At 40.3% G+C, this 26,110-nt stretch overlaps 1 protein-coding gene across 1 annotated transcript in view; it reads left to right on the top strand.

Annotated features, from left to right (window-relative positions):
• LOC134572755 (piwi-like protein 1) overlaps positions 1-26,110 on the top strand; it is a 161,334-nt gene that overhangs the window by 33,109 nt on the left and 102,115 nt on the right. The window contains exon 2 of the mRNA XM_063431922.1: positions 10,079-10,159. Coding sequence (XP_063287992.1) covers positions 10,088-10,159 — 72 coding nt within the window. The 5' untranslated portion in view covers positions 10,079-10,087. The remainder of the gene's footprint in view (positions 1-10,078; positions 10,160-26,110) is intronic.

Below are 26,110 nucleotides of genomic sequence, written 5' to 3'. Positions count from 1 at the left end.
GACACTTGGTCCATGGGTGAATATGTGCTTACCCATTGTTTAAATGAAGATCTCTGCTGTTAAATGTGCCCACATCTTTGAGTTAGTAGTCCTAAGCATTGCACTCCTGAATCCCTTGTGCATGTGCCGAAGACATTTGGGGTGCTCAAAGATTCATGCATACTGTCATGTTTGTATTACAATATAGCAAAAATAGTAGCACGTTTTCGTTGACTATTAAAACACTTTTTTTTTTTTTTTTTCCCAGACTTGTTCCTTCCCTGCGTATGTTTTGTATTACTTGTGTGAAGTGGGCTTTGGTGCAATGTCATCATCAATATATTACTGCATTGTTAATCTACCCATCCCTCCCACCTGGGCCCCCCCTAATGCTATGTATTTCTTAATGTAGTTTTCTTGTCTATCTACCCTGCGTGTTTAACTCCTGGAGAGTGCACATCCCCTTTTTATCTTGTATGGTTTTTATGTTTTGATATTCTATTTGTCTGTCTGCTTGGTTCAGGGTTGTTTTACCCCCTTTCTTTTTTTTCTTTTTCCCATTTTTCTTCTCCTTTATTCCCTTCTCTCTTTTTTTCCCCTTTACCTCCTCTCTCTTCCTCTGATCTTTTGTTGCTCCTTGGTAGAGGGCGAAGACAGAGAAGAGTCAAGTTACTATGTGGAACACAGAAGGCCTAGTAGATCATCCAGTCTATTTACCCATGTATCCTAGTCCTCTGTTTGCTTATATCGGTTTCCCAAGTTTATTAGGATACCTCTTGCCATGTTACTTGTTTTATCAATTCGTTTATATTTGGAATTGTCTGTTTTCCATTTTTTTTTTGCAAGAAGTAATTTGGCTGCCGTAATTAATTGTATGTAATGGCAACATTTTTTGTTGTTGTCATTTCTGGCCAGTGCAAGTTTAGTAAAACCACTTCAGGCTTACATGGTAGGTTTATTTCCGTTATTTGGTATATTATCTTGATTAATTCTCTCCAAAATGTATATATTTATGGGTGTGCACTGCCACCAATTATGGATCATATATTGCCTTGAACAGTATTGCATTTTCAGCAAATGTCTGATAGTTCCTGGAAGATTCTCTTTAAGCGTTTAGGTGTTAAATAAAATCTAGTTTATAGTTTAACCCCTTAACGCCGTTACGGCGTTCTATGCCGTCGCGGCTTTAAAGCCGTTGTGGCGGCATAGAACGCCGTAACGGCTTGCAGCCCAGGAGGTCCGGCGGTACTCACCTCCGCCGCGATCCTCTTCTGGGGGGCTGCCTCAGAGCCCAGGCAGCCCCCCCACGGCAAATCAGGCCCCCGGGGGCCATGTGATTGCTCTCAAAGAGCGATCACATGGCCCCCTATAGCTGGCTGTGGATCTGCCAGCAGGGGGGCTGTCTGAAATATCAGACAGTCCCCCTGCTGGTGGGAAGAATTTAAAAAAAAATATTAGACATGTGTAAAATTAAAATAAATGCATTTTTATATATATATATAATATATGTATATGTATATGTATGTGTATATATATATATATATGTATATGTATATGTATGTGTGTATATATATATATGTATGTGTGTGTGTGTGTATATATATGTATGTATGTGTGTGTGTGTGTATATATATATATATATATATATAGATATAGATATAGATATAGATCAAAGGTAGGAAAAGCACTCCAAGGACTTCTTTCAATGTAGAAAATAAGTAAATTTTATTCGGCAACTGCCATAAAAACTTCAACGTTTCAGTCCTGTGTCAGGACTTTCGTCAGGATAACAGTGCATTGTAATAGTGACAGAATATATAGCAAAGTTAAACAGTTCTAATCCAATTAAAATCAAAATACAGTACATACGATACAGCTGAGACTTACCCCTCACCCTGTGTAACGAACTGCCTGGGCGCCAGAAAATCGCGGGCAAAATTGATTCCGTTTCAAGTATTCTGCAGCTGTACGAATTGCTGCTGTGCTGACCACGCGTCGGCCGTTCCCATGGTTACCGGCTAGGCCGCGAGTTAGCGTGCGTTTGCATATTGTCATGGCAACCAGTCGATCGTAGAATGATCGGTTTGCAGGACAGTTCCGTACACAGGATGCAGGGGATAGAGCATGTGTGCTATTTGTGTTGAGGACCTAAAGTCACTAGCCTGTAACATAACATAATAAAGTATAAGTGGCATGTAACAACATTTGCATAGCAATAAGGCAAATACGCCGTGTCCGGTATGTCAATGCACCACCTCTAAGCTTGTATACAAAATCACCTATCAACATGATATCAATGCAAGGCACAGTAGTATGTCTATGATGTGCCAAACGCGGTGTCTGAAGGCAAGTTAACCCGTAAATTAGTCATGGTGACGTAATGTGAAGGGTCTAGCAATATGGAGATACGGCATGGAGGTCAATACAAGTTTGGTATCCTTATTAACCATAATGTACTACTTAGTGGTCTGGGTAAAGACATGCTAGGGGTCTTAGGTTAAGTGCTAGTGAGTGAAGCAGATTAGCTCCTAGTGGGTGAGAAAACAATCTTATGTAACCACACTGATATTTACACGACTCTACACACAAGAATTTACACAACTATATACATAAAGTCTATCGCAGACCAACATCGCCATAGTGTCCAGTCAAAGGAAAATACCCAAAGTGTACTTCTCATTGAGGCCTTTGGGTTGGACTGTGTCCAGCGTCCGAATCCAATGAAGTTCTCTTTGTAACAAAAGTTTTTTTCGGTCGCCGCCCCTAAGTGGCTGTGGGATATGGTCTATCGCTGTATACTTCATAGAGGGCAGGGGATGGCTATTCTCACAAAAATGCTTGGCCACTGGTAGCTCAGAACCCTTGTCCCTGTACGCTATGCGGATACTTGAACGATGATTGCGCATCCTCTCCCTGAGTGGAAGGTCCGTTTTGCCCACATAAGCCAGTCCACAAGGGCAGACTAATTTGTATACTACATAATCGCTGGTGCAAGTGAGTCTGTGTCTGATAGTGTATTTTCTGCCCGTGTGTGGGTGGGCGAAGGTCCTGCACGGAATCATGTGGCTGCAGGTAACGCATCCTAGGCATCTGTAACATCCCAGGTTCGAGTGGATAGTTGGTTTGTCATAGCAATGCGTGGGGTCCGTCTTGACCAGTAAATCCCTTAGGTTCTTACCCCTGCGGTAACACATCATTGGTGGCTGTCGAAATTGGCTTGGTAAGCTGGTATAATTTGACATCATGCGCCAGTTGTGGTTGGTGGACTCCCTGATGCGGTCAGAGATGGTTGTGTACGTGATGGGGAATGTTGGTCTTCCCACCTTTGGCTTCTGTGTTGGAACCACTTCCAGGCTTTTCTCCAGGGCTTGCTGCAGTATGATGGGGCTATATCCTCGAGCCAAGAACTTATTCCACATTTTGTTTAGTTGATGTTGTCTGTTGATTTCATTCGAGTTATTCCTGATTACCCTCAGAAACTGGGACTGTGGGAGGGAATTCTTTAGGTGCCTTGGATGGTAGCTGTCCGCGTGCAGAATGGTGTTTCTGTCGGTTGGCTTACTGTACAATGTGTATGCTATTTTCTTATGTTCTATGTACAATGGTGATGCGGATCGGTGTGTCGGTACTGTTGATGTATTCCAGCAGTTGCTCAGGTGTAGGTCCTCCTTTTTTCCAAATCATTATGATATTGTCTATAAAACGTTTGTAGAACAATATGTTCTCTTGGAATGGGGTGATTATATGTTCCTGCTCGAAGATGTACATAAAACCGTTAGCGTACATAGGCGCCATGGCCGCTCCCATTGACGTTCCAGCTATTTGTTGATACCACGTTTGTTCAAACCTAAAGTAATTCTGGTTTAACACTAGGTGTAGTAGCTCCAAGGTGTACTCTATTGGAGGTCCAACGTACAAAGATGATGCTGTTAGTATTTGTCTCATAGCGTCTATGCCCTTGTCGTGTGGGATGACGGTGTATAGACTCCTGACATCGCAGGTGATGAACGTTGTCCCTTCTTCTAAATTATCCAGTAGTCGCAACTCTGTTAAAAGGCTTGGTGTATCCTTGATACAAGTTTTCAATTCCTCAACCGGTTTCTTGAATAGAAAGTCAAGCCACTTGGCTATGGGTTCTAAGATCCCCCCGATTGCTGAGACTATGGGTCTTCCTGGAGGTAGAGTTGGATGTTTATGTATTTTGGGCAACGTGTACATTACCGGTGTCCTGGGTTTTGTTTGTAATAGGTATTTATACAAATCCTCCGAAATGTAGATCGCATCTAGTCCTTGCTGTAGGGTCTGTTGAACCTTGTGCATAATTGCCTGTGTGGGGTCAGCCTTGAGTTTAGAGTAAGTACTGGTATCTTGTAGCTGGTTCAGAATTTCTTGTCTGTAATCGCTGTAATTCAACAAGACAATCCCTCCTCCTTTATCTGCTGGGCGAATTACTAGATTGGGATCCCTGGCCAGTGAGGTGATGATGTGACGTTCCTCCTTGGTGATATTTGATCTTGGTTTCTTGGGCTTAGTAAGATGGTCTTGTGTCTCCTGGTTTAGTGATCTCAAGAATGTTTTTATGGTCGGTTGGTTAGGCAGTGGGTCCCACACACTTTTAGGCTTAAATGAGTTTGTTTGTGTATGCTCAGCGCCACTTGTTTTGAAGAAATCCTTCAATCTTAATGTCCTCCCAAATTTATAATTCTCGATTTCTTGGGTAAGTGGAATTGGGTAGTTTGTGGGTACGAATGAGAGCCCCTTCATTAATAGACGGTTCTCTGTGTGACTCAACTTTCGTGTTGATAGATTAAAGATCGGGATCATCTCCGTCTCGGTGGTTTGCCTCTCAGACCGGTAAACGCCACCCTTCTGTCCTCTTCTTGTGATGTAGCGTCTGGCTCTAGGTCTTGTCTGGAGCGTTGTCGTGTTGTGGTTCCTATCGCTGTCGTACCTCTCTCTTTTAATTGGATTAGAACTGTTTAACTTTGCTATATATTCTGTCACTATTACAATGCACTGTTATCCTGACGAAAGTCCTGACACAGGACTGAAACGTTGAAGTTTTTATGGCAGTTGCCGAATAAAATTTACTTATTTTCTACATTGAAAGAAGTCCTTGGAGTGCTTTTCCTACCTTTGATCTTTATAAAATTTGCTGACAAGCACCGGGCTATACCTCCATCTTTACAGGAGTGCAAGCATTGGACAATATTGTATACATCTATATATATATACATCTATGTCCTGATGAAAGCTCTGAGGGAGAGCTGAAACGTCGATATTGTACTTTGGAATAAAAGAAAAACTTCATTTGAAAATCCTAGGAGTGCTGGTATATTTTTTCTATTGCTGTGCATGAGCTACCAGAGCACCAGGTACTTTACAAATAGTGAAGAGTGCAAGAGCTGTCTGCATTTATATTATATATATATATATATATATATGTATATGTATATGTATATGTATATGTATATGTATATGTATATGTATATGTATATGTATATGTATATGTATATGTATATGTATATATATGTATATATATGTGTATATATGTGTATATATGTGTATATATGTGTATATATGTGTGTATATATGTGTGTATATATGTGTATATATATGTATATATATATGTATATATATATATGTAACGTCATGCGTAATGTATTTTAATAGTAATATTAGTATATATTAGTATTAAAATACACTTGGAGTGACGTTACATATATATAATATGTATATATTATATATATAATAGATATATACACATATAATATATATACATATAATTACAATAATAAATAAATAAAATTATTAAATAAATAAATAAAATATTGAAACAAAATTTAAAATAAATTATATATTCATATGTAATTTTATTCTAACTGTATTTTGTTATTAAATATATATTGGTAACAAAATACACTTAGAATGACATTCTATATATATATATCTATCTATATATAAAATACAAATAACCGCAAATATATATAGAGATAAATACATATAATTACATAATAGATTACATTAGTATACACGTAGAATTTAAGTACCTATAAATGCATATATATTAAAATTCTACGTGTATATTTAAGTAATCTTTTAACATAATTGTGTCATTTGATTAATTAAAACTTGATTGAAATGCCTGACAACCCCGGGAGAGAGTGCAGAGAATTGAATTCGCAAGCACTATATTTGACCCTGTAACTCTCCAAGACATCATAAAACCTGTACATAGGGGGTACTGTTTTACTCAGGAGACTTCGCTGAACTCAAATATTACTGTTTAAAACGGGTAAATTATATTAAAACGATGATATTTTAAGTAAAAGTGAAGTTTTTTGCATTTTTTACAAACAAACTGCACTTTTATGGACTATATTATTGTTGTAATATGTTTTACTGTTTTAAAACACTTATATTTGTGTTTAGTGAAGTCTCCCGAGAATAACAGTACCCCCCATGTACAGGTTTTATGGTGTTTTGGAAAGTTAGAGAGTCACATATAAGGCTTGCATTTCATTTTTTTCACATTGAAATTTGCCAGATTAGTTATGTTGCCTTTGAGACCGTATGGTAGCCCAGGAATAAGAATTACCCCCATGATGGCATACCATTTGCAAAAGTAGACAACCCAAGGTATTGCAAATGGGGTATGTCCAGTCATTTTTAGTAGCCACTTAGTCACAAACACTGGCCAAATATTAGTTTTTTGCTTTTTTCACACAAAAACAAATATGAACGCTAACTTTGGCCAGTGTTTGTGACTAAGTGGCTACTAACAAAGACTAAACATACCCCACATTCAATACCTTGGGTTGTCTACTTTTTCACATGGTATGCCATTATGGGGGTAATTCTCATTCCTGGGCTACCACACCGTCTCAAAGGTAACATTACTAATCTGGCAAATTTCAATTTAAAAATGGAACGTTCTATATTTGACCCTGTAACTTTCCAAAACACCATAAAACCTGTTAATGGGGGGTACTGTTGTACTCGTGAGACATCGCTGATTACAAATATGTGCATTTTTTTGCAGTAAAACCTAACAGTATTATGACATTTACAGCTAAAATGTGAGGCGGAACTACAAATTTTTAAAAAAAATTTTTTTAACATTTCTCAGTTTTTTTTAATTTTATTCATAATAAATTAGGTTTCATATATAAATATTTGATATGGAATGAAAGCCCTGTTTCTCCTGAACAAAATGATATATAATAAGTATGGGTGCATTTAATATGAAAGATGGGAACTACGGGTGAACAGACATATAGCGCAAATACCAGTTTTTGTTTACGTTTTGTTTTGATCAGAACGTGCACTATTGACTCCGTCCTGAAGGGGTTAAACTGGGTTTCTAAAAGATTTAGACAATGTGTATGTTTTTTATTTAGTTTATTTAGGGAATCTATCCATTGTTCTTCTTCTATAGATACTTGTAGTTCTTTTTCCCATTTATTAATCAATGCTATCGTTTTGTCATGTCTCAATTTATATACAACTTTGGCACATTTTGCCACTATGTTTTTATAATTCTTTAATTCAAATAATAATATAAGATTTATGGTATCCTCCTCCTTGTTTTTATTGAGGTGTTCTGCTAGAAAGCTTTTAATGGCAGATAGTTGAACGTTTCACTAGGAGGAATGTTAAAGTCCTTCATAATTTAGTTGAAATGTTTAAGGTTGTATTCCTCCATAATGTCTTTAAATTCATTTACCTCTTTTGACATCCATAAGTCTGTTTTTATATTTGCTTACATATCTGAGATACTTGCAAATGGGAAAGTGACAATTATTTTGTTTCTAAGGCCTTTCTTATTTGTAAGTTTATCCCACCATCTTGTTAGCTCTGAGATTTGCCTCATACTTCTCTCTCATAATTTTTTTTTATTTGCTTCAACAATCCAAAATAATGAGTATCAGTTTCCGACCCCAGTTTTAGCGTTTTTCCCATGTTTATACCATATTTCTTGAGTAGCCGCCTTGCTTTGTGTGAGCATTATATGAAATAATCTGCTGGCCTGATAACATTGTGAAACTTCTGGGCACCCCAAGCCTCTGTCCTTTGATTTTTGGTTCCCCCCCAATAAATTTAACAAAAGAAGAGTGTAATAGAGACAGACAGGTTTCTGGGAAATGAATTGGAATCATTCTTAATTTAAAAAAAAAATTGATGTAAAACCTGACCCTGTTATCTTAGCAGATGGAGAGCTGTAGAGAGCAGACACGACTTGTAAGATTGGTCCTGTAATTCCAAAGTTGTTTAAAGCGGCAAACATGAAACCCCATCCAACCCTGTCAAACGCTTTATTAAAACATTTTTTTAGAGTATGTGATAGTCTGTTTGGGATCACACCTCCTGTCAATGGATGCTCCTAGTGCTCACAGAGTACTCAAAGCACTCCACCAGACACCATCAGCACTGTAGTCAACACTTCCACCAATACTGGACCCAAGGCCAGAATCAAGCTTCCAGTGGGCAGACATCTCCAAGAGAGTGTAGCAATATGCTCTTAAAAGAGCAATTGATTATAATCCCAGGGAAGTAGGGTGATCTAGCAATCCCCAGAGTGAATATAGATGTCCCCATCACACATGAGATGAGGCTCTATGTTGAGGGTGAAGAGGAACTAGTTTAATGGTAGCCACAACTGGCCTTATATGCAAGTCCCCATGCAAGGGGCACTCCCCCCTGGACCTGAGAGTAAACCGTAGTACAAACAAATACACATTTACATTGGCTATCAGATCCAGGACACTCCCATACATAATCAGATAATCCCTCCTCTGTCCTTGGGGGATAATTGGATCAGGAACTGTACTAATCTAATCCAATTATCTCCAAGCACAGAAAAAAAATACTTTTTCCCAAATACCCCAAAAGTACCCCCATAAAAACATAAAACCCCTGATCTTGGTGACCAACATATTCAAAAATCTCCCAGATCGGTTCAGGAATTTCCTGGAAGTAATTTATTTGACCAACCGCACGCATGGTCCCATGCCCAAAACAGTTCCATAGAATCAGGGCTTGCGGTCGGTCTAGTTCAGTAGTTTAAAAAGTGAACAACCTACGGAACGGAATCCATAGTTCTACCCTGGATTCCACCGAACAGTGTCTTCCAAAGTGTTATAAAACCGAACACTGGCGATCATGGAAGTCCAGCGGTATTCAGGAGTTTCAGTGTCCGAAAATAGTTCCATTAACTAGACGAACAAACACTGCTGCCTGTTCCATGCGAACAAGATGGCCACCACTTTGTGGTTGTCCATAGGAATTGCGAACACTTGGAACACTGCGGTGGAAATGTTACAAAGTATCAATTAAGCTTAACAAGCTCCAGCGTGGTCTCCGGTTTGTGCAGTTGTCCGGTAACCGTACCATATAATCCCAATTGGACGAACAGTCTTTTTAAAGTATTTTAGCCAGGCCTATTGCAGGGGCCATAGTTCTGGGGCCGGAGGCTGGCAAGCAGGCTCCTCCAAAAGCCTATGGCAAAGTTCTGTTTGCCACACAATGCATACAACAGACTGCTTGACATGCTTGTGCACGATCTCTGGATATGTGAATAAGCACCATCTCTGGTTACTTTCTTTGACTTTTTTATTTATTTATTTTGTTGTGTATAGCAGTGATGTTGAAAAAGCCTGACAGTGGGCAGATCTTAGAGCAATGTTTGGTTTCAGTTGCCCATCAAATTTATCCACAATCAATCCCACAGAAGAGCAAATGGCAGACCTCATGGGCGGAGGACAACCAAGGATATTTATAATATTTATGAAATGCTCAATGACTGGGTTGATATTTAACTGAAATTCCAGCCCAATCGAAAGATATAGTGACACCAAGTAGTCCCTACTTTGACAGCTACAGGGTATTGGCTCGATTAACTGAAGCTCTTGCAGGATCCTCCACAGACCTCATGTGTTTTACTTTAGCATGGGCCTAAATAAATGTAAACCAAAACAAGGGGGAGAAAAAGGAAAGGAAAATGTCTGGATGAACATGCAAAGATGCCACTTGGGCCAGAATTTTGAATAGTTAAGTGTTTGGTCCTAATCTTGTTAAATTGTATTTTTATTTTTTTTAGGAGTGAAATATGACAGGAAGAGGGCGTGCAAGAGCACGTGGAAGAGCTCGTGGTCAACAGCAAGTTCCGCCCCCAGGACAGGTCTTTATACTCCTACGTTGTATAACAATAACTTGCACTTTGTTTTCTTAATTTATTTGGCATTCAAATCTGAAAGAAAGGGCTACTTTTTTATTAACCAAATTACCCATTGTTTATATCAAGATAGCTTCTGTTAAATGTGTCCTCATCTTTACGTAAGCAGTCCTAAACGATGCACTCCTCAATCCCTTGTGTGTATGTGCATGAAAACCAGATGCAGCCAAGGTGCTTGTCTATGCTGCATTTATGTCCACACTTGACAACTGTAATCCACTCTTTATGATCTTACTTGTGCCCAGATTACACACGTGCAATTCCTAATAAATGCTGCAGCCAGGCTCCTCTTCTTGACCTCACACTATCTCACAATATTGCTCTCACAATATTAAAGTCCTTCATAATTTGTTTGCAAGGTTTAAGGTTGTATTCCTCCATTATGTCTTTAAATTCTGTAAATCTGGTTGGAATCGACAATGTTAAATCTTCTTAATTTCTTCTGGTTGATTGATATGTCTTTTGTGTGTATATATAGTCTTGGGCCAAATGTTTGCAACATTAATATAGGTCTATATTAATGAAAAGTACTAATACGCAATCTGACTTCTGGTTTCTTTAGGTTTATTCTTAGTTACTGATACATAATAGATACTCAACAGCAGATGTGCTCTCAGACAAAGAAAGCCCATGTGACTTATACCATCTGTTACTTATGTCAATCCACACATCCATATATAATCAATAGAAACTTAGAATATGCATTATTCTTCATTCCCTCTGTTTATGGTTTGTTTTAAAACCATAACAATGTCACTTACCTGTCCATTCATACATCACTCGTATCACATTCATTGAGCATAGAACAAGATGTAGTCAGAACTTTCTAATATATGAGAGTTCTTAGAAGGCCGAGTTTTCTATCCCTCATACTGCTTACTTTACTTCAAACTCCCTCTGTGTCAGCTATGTATTGATATCCATATCCATGTTACATCATAACTACTTCAAAATGATCTAAAATATGAAAAGGTTCCTTGCACTCACGCTGTCATTAATAATGCCGGGTGCATGAGCCGGCTGGCTGGATTTCATACATATTCAAAAATTGATGGCTGCACTCCACGGCCTTCTTTTAAAATCCAAATTACTTTATTAGATATGCATTTAAAAAAAAAAAAAAAAAAAAAACGATCAACATTTCAGCCCCACTCTGGGCTTTCTTCAGTATCAGGAAAATACAATTATATGAAAAACTAACAATAAATCACCTTATATACCATAAGTGTAAGTGAAAAAATGAATTAACTTACCCCAGCTGGTGTATCCGCTCGCTCGGCGTCCCACTGATCGCATGTGTACTACTGGCCAATGAGTATCAATGAGCGCCATGACGGTATACGCGATCCCATGGCAACCAAAAATGCTATGCTGCGAGACTATAGCAACCAGTGGACGCCGTGCGGGCAGGACATCATGACACTGATCGGATCACTCGATCAGTGTATTGGGGCTGTGGAAGTGAAAAATAATTATGATGAATACAGTAACAACTGGCTAATGCCATAATGTAACAATATATATACATAGTGGATTCATAGTAAATGTAAGTGCAATACTCGAATATATGTTTCCTATTGTACAGATTAATGTACACTATTATTTATAGAGGTCAACTATGCTCTACTAACTCTTGTGACAATAAAGTGAACTAGTGCCTTAATCAAATAAAGTGTTGTGTACAAAATTAAAAAGTTGATGATTGAGTTAGAGTATATTAATGGAAAGAAATAAATAAATAATGTTGTACCCACCATAAGTAGAACAACATGTATATAACTATTAATATCTAATTATAGAATAACGTGCCTTGTCCAAACAAGATAAATTGCACTATATATTCTGTACCTAAAAAAGTGTTGTGTACTTATATTTGCGAGAAGAAACTCCACTGACTATGACCTCTATTAAATCTTCAAGAAAACTAGATGTATCTTAAATAAAGTGCCTCGAGAATATGAAAGTGCTGATGATATAATAAAGTGATAATTGAGTGCTTAATGAAAAAACAATAATTAAAATTCATAAAATACATTAACTGCAAATATACAAATGGCTATAATCTAAAAACCGTATAACAGTATAATGTTACAACATTTCACAAGCTAGTAATGAATCAAATATAACTTAGAGGAATGAATGGAAGAGCAAATTTTTGACCTCTAGGGGATACTGTACACAGTTCATGGATCCAGTATGCTTCTCTACTAAGTAAAATGCGGCTTCTGTCGCCTCCTCTTCTGGGGTGTGGTATGTGATCAATTGCTATAAATTTAAGAGCAGATAAAGGATGTTGTGCCTCCAAAAAATGCTTAGCTACTGATTTATCTGAAACGCCATCTCTCTAAGCCAGTCGGATGCTCGAACGATGTCCTCGTATTCTTTCGCATAAAGGAGTATCTGTTTTGCCCACATAGTTACAATGTAACTATGTACAATGTAACAAACCGCAGAATATCATTAAGTATCAGAGAAAGCTTATTAAGAAGCTGGCGGATGACCCCTCCATAGTCATGGAGGTGGGGTTACAGTGATCATGGATTATTAGTACTATACAGAGGAACTACTGGCACAACTTTCAGATCAAAAGACATATAAATTGTTACTAAATGACCCTACAAAAGAAATTCATTTAGTAACATTTATGGAACATGGGGCGCCCTGTGGCCGACACAGCTCGTGACTGCCTGTTTGTGTGACTGTTTGCCTGTGTGTGTGTGTGTATAACTGTCTGTCTGTCTGTGTGACTCTAATTGTGTGTCGCTGTAGCTTTTCCATTGTGTGTGCCTGTGACTGTCTGTGTGTGTGTGACTGCCTTTAACTGAGTGTGTGTGTGTGTGTGTACATGCCTGTAACCGAGTGAGTGAGCGAGCATCTGTCAAGGCCACACTTTGACTGACAGATGCTCACTCACTGACAGACACACACTCTCATATACACTGACAAACAATGACACACACACTATTACTTGGACACTGACAGACGCACGCACTCACTGAAAGATGCACGCCCCCACTCACCGACACATACACATTCACTTACCGTCACACACACTTACACAAATACAGACACATTCACTTAGACATACAGACACACACACACACATTTCCACTAACACTCACAAACTATTTTTTTAATTTTATTCCCCAGGAGAGCTGGTGTGGATTTCTTACCTGCAGTCCAGTGTGGCTGCTGGGTGGGCAGGCAATGGGCGCACAGGCTGAGTAGGCGGCGCTTGGTGATGCTGGGAGCCAGACTGACGTCATATTCCAGCTCCCGGCTTCATTAAGCGGCGCGGAGGGAACTGAGCAGGAAGAGTTCAGGTGAGTATGCTCCTTCGCTGCCCGCTGCCATCCTTGTGGGGGCTCAAAGGTGGCCAGCCGGCCAGCTCTTGAGCCTTCCAGGACGCGAGGCAAGCAAGGGATCTGCCTGGGCGTTTGGAGGCGGCTTTTTTTTGCCGCCCCTTGCAAAGTGCTTGCTAAGGCAGATGCCTTGTTTGCCTCGCGATACACACGTCCCTGGTGTCTGTCTGTGTGTGTGTGTGTGTGTGTGTTACTGTATTCAGGCAACTTGGTGGGGGGTGGGGCGCCGTGAAGACTTGTCGCACAGGGCGCCTAATTGCCTAAGGCCGGCCCTGTTGATCACATACCACAACCCAGAAGAGGAGGCGACAGAAGCCGCATTTTACTTAATAGAGAAGCATACTGAATCCATGAACTGTGTACAGTACCCCCTAGAGGTCGAAAATTTGCTCTTCCATTCATTCCTCTAAGTTATATTTGATTCATATCTAGCTTGTGAAATGTTGTAACATTATACTGTTATACAGTGTTTAGATTAATTATAGCTATTTGTATATTTGCAGTTAATGTATTTTATGAATTTTAATTTTTTTTTTCATTAAGCACTCAATTAGCACTTTATTATATCATCAGCACTTTCATATTCTAGAGACACTTTATTTAAGATACATCTAATTTTCTTGAAGATTTAATAGAGGTCATAGTCAGTGGAGTTTCTTCTCACATATAAGTACACAACACTTTTTGGGGTACAGAATATATAGTGCAATTTATCTTGTTTGCACAAGGCACTTTATTCTATAATTGGATATTAATAGTTATATACATGTTCTACTTATTGTGGGTACATTGTTTATTTCTTTCTTTCCACTAATATACTTTAACTCGGGGCCGGACTGGGAGAAAAATTCGTCCCAGGCATTTTTTTTATCACAGCGGCCCACTAAGAAGGGGGCGGGGCAGAGAGGGTGTGTTTCGTCATCACCAATGACAAACACGCCCCCTCTCAAAGTGAGCATGTTGGTTCAATGCTCTTCCAGGGCAGACCATGCGCAGAGCTCTACTAAAGAGCTCTAGCATGAGAAATAAAGCCCTGTATTTGTTCTGCACAGTGCAAGCAAATGTAATAACATGCTTGCACTGTGTTTCCTTGCAACTTGTCTCTGGTGTCTCTATAAATAGATACCAGGAGACAAAAGGCCCAGGAAAGAGTATTGTGCATGTGTTTGGAGCCTGCTTGTGGTATTGCGTGTGTGTAGAGTGAGCTGAGTATTGTGTAATAAGGTCGGTCTTAGTCGTGTTGTGTTTTTGGTGTAATGTAATGCATATATGGCTAGGGGCTGTAGAGAATGTGTGTATAGTGGATGTAGTAAGTGTCTGCATGTGTGTATATAGGTGATGTAGTGTTTGTAGGGGTTGTAGAGAGTGTGTGTTTAGGGGTGTAGTATGTGTTTGTTTACAATGAATCTAGTGTGTTTATAAGGGATCCAGAGTGTGTATTTTAGGAATGTAGTATGTGTGTGTGTGTAGGTGGTGCAGTGTGTGTGTGTGTGTGTGTGTGTGTGTGTGTGTGTATACAGGAGTCTAGTGTGTGTTTGAAGGACCCAAAATGTGTGTGAGATCTACGGAGTGTATAAAGGGATCTAGTGTGTCTATATGATCCAGAGTTGGGTAAGGGATCTAGTGTGTGTCTGGAACGTAAAGTGTTTAGGAGTGCAGTATGTGTGTGAGCGGTGCTGTAGTGTGTGTGTGTGTGTATGTATGTGAGGGGTGCTGTGTGTGATGGGTGTGAGAGGGCTGTGTGTGATGGGTGTGAGAGGGCTGTGTGTGATGGGTGTGAATGTTAGAAGGGATTGAGTGTTTGGGGGATAAAATAAAATAAAAAAGTAGCCATTATGTCCCCCCCTCCCTTCTTACCTTTAGCTTGGGAGGGGGGGACCGGCATGCTGGTGAGTGGGAGGGGGGACCGGAATTCCGACACCATCCCTGGTGGTCCAGTGGGTGAGTGAACTCTAGCCTGTGGGCTAGAGTTCACTCTCGCAAGATCCGGTCGTTGCCATGGCACCGCGCCGGATCTCGCGAGAGGAACCTGGCGGAGCTGCAAGATAGAGCTCCGCCGGGTCCTCTCCCTCCCCAGCCGCAGGTCTCTCCAAGGGGGCTGGTGAGGGAGATCTCTGATCTCCTCACCGGCCCTTCATTGAATACAGCGGGGCCGGCGCTCGGATAGTGCCGGCCCTGCATAGACCGGTAGGGGAGATAATGGGACTTCCCCTGCCGGCCTCGGCCCATGGCCACCGCGGCCCACCGGGCATTTGCCTGGTGTGCCCGATGGCCAGTCCGGGCCTGCTTTAACTCAATCATCAACTTTTTAATTTTGAGAAAAAGACTGGAGTGGAATAGTGGCACCAATAGAGATGACACAGTTGGGCGTCTATTCCACAGATTGATATCTCAACATTTTAGTTAAAAATAATCATGGGATATACCCTTTATTGAGCCGCTTACGGACAAAACATACACACAGTGAAATAATGGTGAAACACTCGTGTACACTAAAGGTGAATTAAAACCTGGGTGGATGCAGTTTGGATATTCCCCTGCAGTAGTGAGGGTGGTAGAGACACAGTATAGATCTGAGAAAAAATATTAGTATATATAATACGGTATATAGTATAGTCTATATTAAGTCTGCTAGGCACCCAAAACTAACATGTATAGAGGACTTGGTACATATCCCGGCTGTTGAACATATCAATTCCTTTCTATAGACTCTAAATTAAATTAGAATAGTGAAGGACAAAATGCACACAATCTCTATATAATCGTAGATAGTCCGTCCGAATTACGGTTAATTATATGGAGTCTATAGTAGGTTAGGAAAGATTGTACACTAAAAAGTGTCACTCAATATGTACAGTATCGTGGTAGTGCATGCGAAACTGTTCAGTCAGTAAGGGCAGAAGTCAGTATCCATTAATCTATACACAGCTTTAGTGGATAGAAGATAGGGTCGTTTTCACCAGGTGTTGCCAGGTAAACAATGTCTCTGAGTCATAGTCTAGTAGCCTACAGAGAGTAGGGGTAACCTCATCCAGACTAATCTTTATAATTGATTTAGTCAGGATGTAGTTTATTGTACCCTGCTAGGCAGCTGATGGTACAAGAAATATCTGTGGAACTTGTACGTAGCACACCTGTATAGAGAGTCTCCCCAGGAGGTCAACACACAATACCGGATATAAGTGTGTAAATCAACCGGTCCAGTTGCTGTATATGCTTAATAGAGCTTAGATAAGACTGTTACTCTAAGGTAGCCTGTCATTATATAATCCGGTAGACTTAGTGTAGATCAGCCGGTCTAGTCCCTAAATGCACTTATTAGAGCTTAGTTTTAACTGCAAATTCAAAGTAGCCCTCCATTCTCTAGTGCAGGAGGGTTGTCCAGCTGACCACAATAGTATCACACTTAGGCCTGACTCCTAAGAATATTGAATAGGTAAACTGCTTCTTCACGGCAGCCTAGCGTAATGTCTGTCTCATATGCTACCTAGCTGACTCAAGAGATTCAAACTGAATACTAGACTTCCCCCATAATCAAGTAGAGCCTAAAGCATCCCCCAGTATTAAAATAAAATACGGCAAGAAAACGCTCGACGCGCGTTTCGGCGTGCTCACACGCCTTTGTCAAGAGCTACTGGCACAGCCGAGGAGAGGTGAATATGAACCGAGGGAAGTCCCGCCCCTCTCGCTAAGTCTTCCAATCAGCTCGATTGCAGACTAGCTGGGGGCGGGGTTAGACCTCGAGGCACCTCCTCAGTACTCATAGGTTCATTAGTTGTAGGGTCACGTGTCTACAGCGCATCGGTCGCCATGGTGACGTGACTCGCATCATGATGTGCGCGCGCAGTGTCTATTAGCTGCACACAGTCCTAAGTTCGGAACTCCAGTGCCGATATTCAGTCTCCATTAGACAATACATTTTCAAAGTGGCTACACTGACTACCAGTAGTGATTGGAATTGTTATATAGATCGGTCCACTTATTTAGTTGGAAGATCTGAACTGAAAATATATCGGTCTAGATAAGGGAGTTAGGTTGCTATATCTATACCCAAATGGATTCATCTAGGGTTTCCCTGTAGAGAATCATTCACTGTAATGGGTCACTGATTCATATAGGTGTAACTTTGAACTGTTGCTCATCGTTATTATTGTGTCCTATGAGTAGGATAGGTTTCAAAATCAAGATGCTTTTTTCATTTATTTAGTTCTATCAATAAATTACATGTTTTAACTAGCATGGTACATTATTGACCAGACTGTCTTGTTACATTAGTTCAGTATTAAAGGTCATGTACATAGTTCACCTTCATGTTCTATATTCATCATCTTTGTGTATTGAACCTGTGCCAGGTGTAGGGTATATACAGTGCTGAATTATTATAAATAAATCAAAAAAATTATAATTGTAAAATGACAATATATACAGGTGGCGACTTATTCACAATGGAATAATGCCATATATTTTGTTTTTGGTGTTTGGGTGAAATTTTTGGTGTTTAATATTTTATACATATATATATACTTTATTAGAGTGTGTATTTCTAATTATTTTTTATTTATTTTTTTTTTTAATTTTTTAATTTTTAATTAGTTTTTATTTTTTGTTTTTATTTTGTCTTTTGTTTTATTCTTTGTATATTCATTTTATATATATATGTACATATGTTGCTAGGTCAGAGAGGTGGGTCACGATTGCGAGTGGATCGCGTGCTGATGGTTATATGTAGGGGGAGAAAGAAAAACCTTCATTTAGGCCTTTTGGACTTAAGGTCTTGAGTTTATATATCCACCTACACTCCTTTTGACGTAACAGTTTGTCAAAGTCACCTCGTCTCTGATCTCGTTTCACCCATTCCAGACCACAGAACCTAATCTCACTCGAGACACCCTCATGGAAATTCTTCAGGTGTCTGGAGATTGGGGTTTCCATGCGTTTTTTGGGGACCTCACGTGTTCTTTGATCCGTTCCTTAAACGGTCTGAAGGTTTTACCCACATACATCATGTTGCAGCTACAGACCAGAAGGTACACCACACCAGCTGTGTTGCAATTGAAGAAATGGGTAATCTCAAAAACCTGTTGTCCATCACTGTCTTGGACTCTCTTTGAGTCGCGTAAGATATATTTACACGCGACACATCTGCCGCAACCGAACGAACCGCATGGGGGGTTACGTCCAAGCCATGTTGTTTTACTTTGTTTCATTGAGAAATGACTCGGTACCAACATGTCGCGGAGATTTTTGCCTCTACGGGCTGTGATGGTTGCTTTGGAGCTAAGGACGTCTTTTCAAGTGAGATTAGGTTCTGTGGTCTGGAATGGGTGAAACGAGATCAGAGACGAGGTGACTTTGACAAACTGTTACGTCAAAAGGAGTGTAGGTGGATATATAAACTCAAGACCTTAAGTCCAAAAGGCCTAAATGAAGGTTTTTCTTTCTCCCCCTACATATAACCATCAGCACGCGATCCACTCGCAATCGTGACCCACCTCTCTGACCTAGCAACATATGTACATATATATAAAATGAATATACAAAGAATAAAACAAAAAAGACAAAATAAAAACAAAAAATTAAAATTAATTAAAAATTAAAAAATTAAAAAATAAAATAAAAAATAAAAAATAAAAAATAATTAGAAATACACACTCTAATAAAGTATATATATATGTATAAAATATTAAACACCAAAAATTTCACCCAAACACCAAAAACAAAATATATGGCATTATTCCATTGTGAATAAGTCGCCACCTGTATATATTGTCATTTTACAATTATAATTTTTTTGATTTATTTATAATAATTCAGCACTGTATATACCCTACACCTGGCACAGGTTCAATACACAAAGATGATGAATATAGAACATGAAGGTGAACTATGTACATGACCTTTAATACTGAACTAATGTAACAAGACAGTCTGGTCAATAATGTACCATGCTAGTTAAAACATGTAATTTATTGATAGAACTAAATAAATGAAAAAAGCATCTTGATTTTGAAACCTATCCTACTCATAGGACACAATAATAACGATGAGCAACAGTTCAAAGTTACACCTATATGAATCAGTGACCCATTACAGTGAATGATTCTCTACAGGGAAACCCTAGATGAATCCATTTGGGTATAGATATAGCAACCTAACTCCCTTATCTAGACCGATATATTTTCAGTTCAGATCTTCCAACTAAATAAGTGGACCGATCTATATAACAATTCCAATCACTACTGGTAGTCAGTGTAGCCACTTTGAAAATGTATTGTCTAATGGAGACTGAATATCGGCACTGGAGTTCCGAACTTAGGACTGTGTGCAGCTAATAGACACTGCGCGCGCACATCATGATGCGAGTCACGTCACCATGGCGACCGATGCGCTGTAGACACGTGACCCTACAACTAATGAACCTATGAGTACTGAGGAGGTGCCTCGAGGTCTAACCCCGCCCCCAGCTAGTCTGCAATCGAGCTGATTGGAAGACTTAGCGAGAGGGGCGGGACTTCCCTCGGTTCATATTCACCTCTCCTCGGCTGTGCCAGTAGCTCTTGACAAAGGCGTGTGAGCACGCCGAAACGCGCGTCGAGCGTTTTCTTGCCGTATTTTATTTTAATACTGGGGGATGCTTTAGGCTCTACTTGATTATGGGGGAAGTCTAGTATTCAGTTTGAATCTCTTGAGTCAGCTAGGTAGCATATGAGACAGACATTACGCTAGGCTGCCGTGAAGAAGCAGTTTACCTATTCAATATTCTTAGGAGTCAGGCCTAAGTGTGATACTATTGTGGTCAGCTGGACAACCCTCCTGCACTAGAGAATGGAGGGCTACTTTGAATTTGCAGTTAAAACTAAGCTCTAATAAGTGCATTTAGGGACTAGACCGGCTGATCTACACTAAGTCTACCGGATTATATAATGACAGGCTACCTTAGAGTAACAGTCTTATCTAAGCTCTATTAAGCATATACAGCAACTGGACCGGTTGATTTACACACTTATATCCGGTATTGTGTGTTGACCTCCTGGGGAGACTCTCTATACAGGTGTGCTACGTACAAGTTCCACAGATATTTCTTGTACCATCAGCTGCCTAGCAGGGTACAATAAACTACATCCTGACTAAATCAATTATAAAGATTAGTCTGGATGAGGTTACCCCTACTCTCTGTAGGCTACTAGACTATGACTCAGAGACATTGTTTACCTGGCAACACCTGGTGAAAACGACCCTATCTTCTATCCACTAAAGCTGTGTATAGATTAATGGATACTGACTTCTGCCCTTACTGACTGAACAGTTTCGCATGCACTACCACGATACTGTACATATTGAGTGACACTTTTTAGTGTACAATCTTTCCTAACCTACTATAGACTCCATATAATTAACCGTAATTCGGACGGACTATCTACGATTATATAGAGATTGTGTGCATTTTGTCCTTCACTATTCTAATTTAATTTAGAGTCTATAGAAAGGAATTGATATGTTCAACAGCCGGGATATGTACCAAGTCCTCTATACATGTTAGTTTTGGGTGCCTAGCAGACTTAATATAGACTATACTATATACCGTATTATATATACTAATACTTTTTCTCAGATCTATACTGTGTCTCTACCACCCTCACTACTGCAGGGGAATATCCAAACTGCATCCACCCAGGTTTTAATTCACCTTTAGTGTACACGAGTGTTTCACCATTATTTCACTGTGTGTATGTTTTGTCCGTAAGCGGCTCAATAAAGGGTATATCCCATGATTATTTTTAACTAAAATTTTGAGATATCAATCTGTGGAATAGACGCCCAACTGTGTCATCTCTATTGGTGCCACTATTCCACTCCAGTCTTTTTCTCTGTATCAAATTTGGGGTTCATGCCCCGTGATATCTCAGTAACCCCTTAGGAATCCAGGTTTGGACTTGATCCACTCCATAGTATTCCTCTCTTTTTTCTAACTTTTTAATTTTGTACACATGACACTTTATTTGATTAAGGCACTAGTTCACTTTATTGTCACGAGTTAGTAGAGCATAGTTGACCTCTTTAAATAATAGTGTACATTAATCTGTTTACAATAGGAAACATATATTTGAGTATTGCACTTACATTCACTATGAATCCACTATGTATATATATTGTTACATTATGGCATTAGCCAGTTGTTACTGTATTCATCATAATTATTTTTCACTTCCACAGCCCCAATACACTGATCGAGTGATCCGATCAGTGTCATGATGTCCTGCCCGCACGGCGTCCACTGGTTGCTATAGTCTCGCAGCATAGCATTTTTGGTTGCCATGGGATCGCGTATACCGTCATGGCGCTCATTGATACTCCTTGGCCAGTAGTACACATGCGATCAGTGGGACGCCGAGCGAGCGGATACACCAGCTGGGGTAAGTTAATTCATTTTTTCACTTACTTATGTATAAAAGGTGATTTATTGTTAGTTTTTCATATAATTGTATTTTCCTGATACTGAAGAAAGCCCAGAGTGGGGCTGAAATGTTGATCGTTTTTTTTTTTTTTTTTTTATTTTTTAAATGCATATCTAATAAAGTAATTTGGATTTTAAAAGAAGGCAGTGGATTTTTGAATATATCTCTATATCTCTATCTATATCTCTCAATAATAAATGAATAGAATAAAATATTTACAAATGTTGATGCAATAAAGCAATCAGAAAGATCTACCTGCTCTGGTACAGTCATGTCTCTGTAGATAACAAAATAAAGATGATAACTTTCTAGATAATCACTGTGTATCACGATCATATTCCTACAGACACATATCACAAAGTATTTTCATTCTCAAGAACTGATATTACTTAAGTACTAATACATGTATTACTATAATATACGTCCACTTAGATTTCCATGAATCATATGGTTTCTAGTGAACTTAAACTGTCATTTGTATTCATGAATTACATTCTTATACCATTTAATACCACCTACTGATTATTGTATCAGTACTTTGCAATCATCGTATTTAATTTGTACGTACAGTAGACTCACTACCTGAAATATATCAACACTACTTATAAGACTCATTCAAAGGATGTGTTCTCAACCATGAAGTTCTACATTTGTTCTGACCAATCCGTATTCCTTAGTACACTTCAACTGACTAAAATAAACTAAACTTGGGGTCATACTGCTCAAACATTTCATGCATTAGAGACTGTCATATCCGAGCCCCCTAATTTTACCCCAAAAAACTGGGGAAAACCTATTGACTTGAGTATAAGACTAGGGTGAGAAATGCAGCAGCTACTGGTAAATCTCTAAATAAAATTAGATTCTAAAAAAATTATATTAATTGAATATTTATTTACTGTGTGTGTGTGTGTGCGCAGTGTGTTTGTGTGTGTGATGCAGAGCCTTGGTGGGGGTGGGAATTTTTATTATTTTTTTATTATTTTATTTGAATAGTTTTTTTTGTTATATATTTTTTTAATTATTATATTATTATTTTTTTATTATTATTATTTTTTTTTTTTGGTCCCCCCCTCCTTGCTTGATACATGGCAGGGAGGGGGGCTCTTACTCCCTGGTGGTCCAGTGGCATTGGCAGTTCAGTGAGGGGAGGGGGGCTGGCAGGAAGCACTTACCTCTCCTGCAGCTCCTGTCAGCTCCCTTCTCCTCTGCGCCGGTCCGTGCAGCTCCTCTGTCAGCTCACACTGTAAGTCTCGCGGCCGCACTATGACCCCGGCGAGATTTACACTGGGAGCTGACAGAGGTGCTGAAAGGACCGGCGCGGAGGAGAAGGGAGCTGACAGGAGCTGCAGGAGAGGTAAGCGCTCGCTGCCAGCCCCCAGTCTGTATTAGGGCAATGTAAATTGCCATAATACAGACACTGACTCGAGTATAAGCCGAGTTGGGGTTTTTCAGCACAAAAAATGTGCTGAAAAACTCTGCTTATACTCAAATATATACGGTAGATAACATCAAGCTTGATCATGTAGGTGATTGGCTTCTCAGGGTGAAGCTGTACATGTACCATAACTACACAGGCTGATAACATTAACTATGATTAACCAAGAAAGGTCATTAACTTTGCTTGTATGTCATGGGTTTTGCTCTCATGGGTGCTTAATACAGGAAAGTAGGGTCACTGGAACCGTAGCCTGACTGAGGGGAAGTCGAGCCCCAGCGGACGCTGAGCCCATACCATATATACCATTTATATTTGGTGTTAACAACACATGCCTGAGGGTAGGAACACTCAGATGTAAGTAAATATAGCAGAGACCAGTCGGCAGATGCATAAGTATGAATATACATAAGTTGCGGCAAGAAAAGGAAAAATAAAAATAAAATTTAACTTAGATGCCGCATGTTTATAAAAATAAAACTACACCTCAATTAGCTAACAGGCTTAATCATGTCTGTGATTAGGTTAGCAAGGTGTGTTGCATATTTTCTATAGACATGTACATATGAGAACTGTGCTTTTGTGTCATGGATTTCCCTCTCGTGGGTGCTTAGTATCGGAGAGCATAGTGATATACATATGGCATTATTTTAGATACGTTAAGACCCGGTAAGGCAATTTCAATAGGAGTGTGTGTTCCCTGCCCCCGTGTCCCGTGAATTAAATGCTACAAACACGTAGAGTCAGAATGCAATGTCAACAGTGAAACATGTTAACTGGAAAGATGGTATTTAGTCACTTATAGACAATCACCACTGCCCCCGTGTTACCAGGAGGGATTGTCAGGGGTTCCACTCGCTTCCGTCAGCCGATGCCGCACATAGTCCAGAGTCGGTGTGGCGGCTTGGCACCAGGCTCCGCTTTCCTCCCTCTTTTCATTCGGTTTCTCTCCCCAGTGGGCCATGAATGAGCTCTCCGCTGGTTTCGTCCCCCTGGGTTTTGTCTAGCTGCGTCTTGATCAGCGTCGCCGTGGGCTTTGCGGATGGTAGCGTGCAGGTTTGTACTTTGCCGGTCCGCGGTTTCTGGGACCGCTGAGTGAGGGGTATTTCCATGCTTGTCCTGTGGCATGGGTTGGTGGATTGTGGTAATCGAGGGATCCAGCACCATTTCCCGCCTCTTTTTTGAGCTTTGGCGCTGATTTATTGTGGAGGTCGCTCTGGGTTTGCGAGGGGGATGCCATTGCAGGGTGCGTCATGTGGACGGGCGGATCCACGCCACCAGCTCTCTCATTGCCATCCGATAAGGTTGCCTTCTGGCTTTGAGCTTTGCCCAGAGCATAGCAAGCTTATAAAGTCCCCTGTGTGCTTGGGTGGTGCGATGCGTGGTTGCTTGGACCTAGGCCGCAGCCGCGACGCCATCTTAGTTGGGACCTGTAGTCTTCGTCTGTTTGATGACTGAGTCGCTTGTGCAGGTGTGATTGTGGGGGTATTCGTCCCCAGCGAGGACCGGGATGTCCCCCGCCGGTGCATGGGGGGGGGGGGGGGGGGTAGCAGGGCTATGACTGGTTCCCGCTTAGGAGTGCGCCCCGGGCCAGGGGGATCGGCCGTCTTCCTCGGGCTGCACGCTTTGCTCCAGTTTAGGCCGCATGGTCATGTGAGGCTTTCCTGTGTTGTATCGGTGCTGGGGTTTTATCGTTATGTTCCCAATGCTGTTCTGTGACTGATCCCGGTCACCAGTTGCCGCTAGTGCGATTGTATCGGTCGGTAGCTTCACACTTTTGTCCGTGGTTGCTGGAGCTCTCAGAATGTGCGGCTGGCCATCTTGGCTGTCAAAATTTCCTTTATATCTTTCTGAACATTTTAATTTTACAAATTTTTTTATTAATCATATCCCCCTTTTAAACTGTTTTAAAGGACCACTATAGGCACCCAGACCACTTCAGCTTAATGAAGTGGTCTGGGTGCCTGGTCCATCAAGGTTTAACCCTGCCTGCTGTAAACATAGTTTCAGAGAAACTGCCATGTTTACCTATGGGTTAATCCAGCCTCTAGTGGCTGTCTCATTGACAGCCGCTAGAGGTGCTTCCGCGCTTCTCACTGTGATTTTCGCAGTGAGAAGACGCCAGCGTCCATAGGAAAGCATCAATAATGCTTTCCTATGAGACTGGCTGAATGCGCGCACGGATGTCAGAAGAGGGAGGAGAGTCCCAGCACCGAGGGAGCCTGGCGGGGGAAAAAAAGGTAAGGGATTAACCCCTTCCTCCCCCTTCAGCGCCACGGGAGTGGGACCCTGAGGGTGGGGGCACCCTCAGGGCACTATAGTGCCAGGAAAAAGTGTTTTCCTTGCACTATAGTGGTCCTTTAATAATCTGGAGTTTAAACCTAATCGCATGTTACAAAAAACAAAACAAAACATGGTTTTCCACTATACTTTAGCTATAGTAGCCATTTTGTCTTAACACTGGCACCATTTTTTTTGTCTCCTAATTTGGATTGAGCGAAAATTGCTCTTATTTTTATGATTATCAGTTTACAAGGAAAGGCCTCTGTTGATTTATTTCCACATGTATTTTCTCTGTCAAAATTTTCAATCGACAAATTCAATTTCTCATTTGCTTTTGATTTGATATCTTGGATAAAAT

This window comes from Pelobates fuscus, chromosome 1 (assembly GCF_036172605.1).
Source record: "Pelobates fuscus isolate aPelFus1 chromosome 1, aPelFus1.pri, whole genome shotgun sequence".
Taxonomy (NCBI): domain Eukaryota; kingdom Metazoa; phylum Chordata; class Amphibia; order Anura; family Pelobatidae; genus Pelobates; species Pelobates fuscus.
This window is presented reverse-complemented; position numbering and strand designations above follow the sequence as displayed.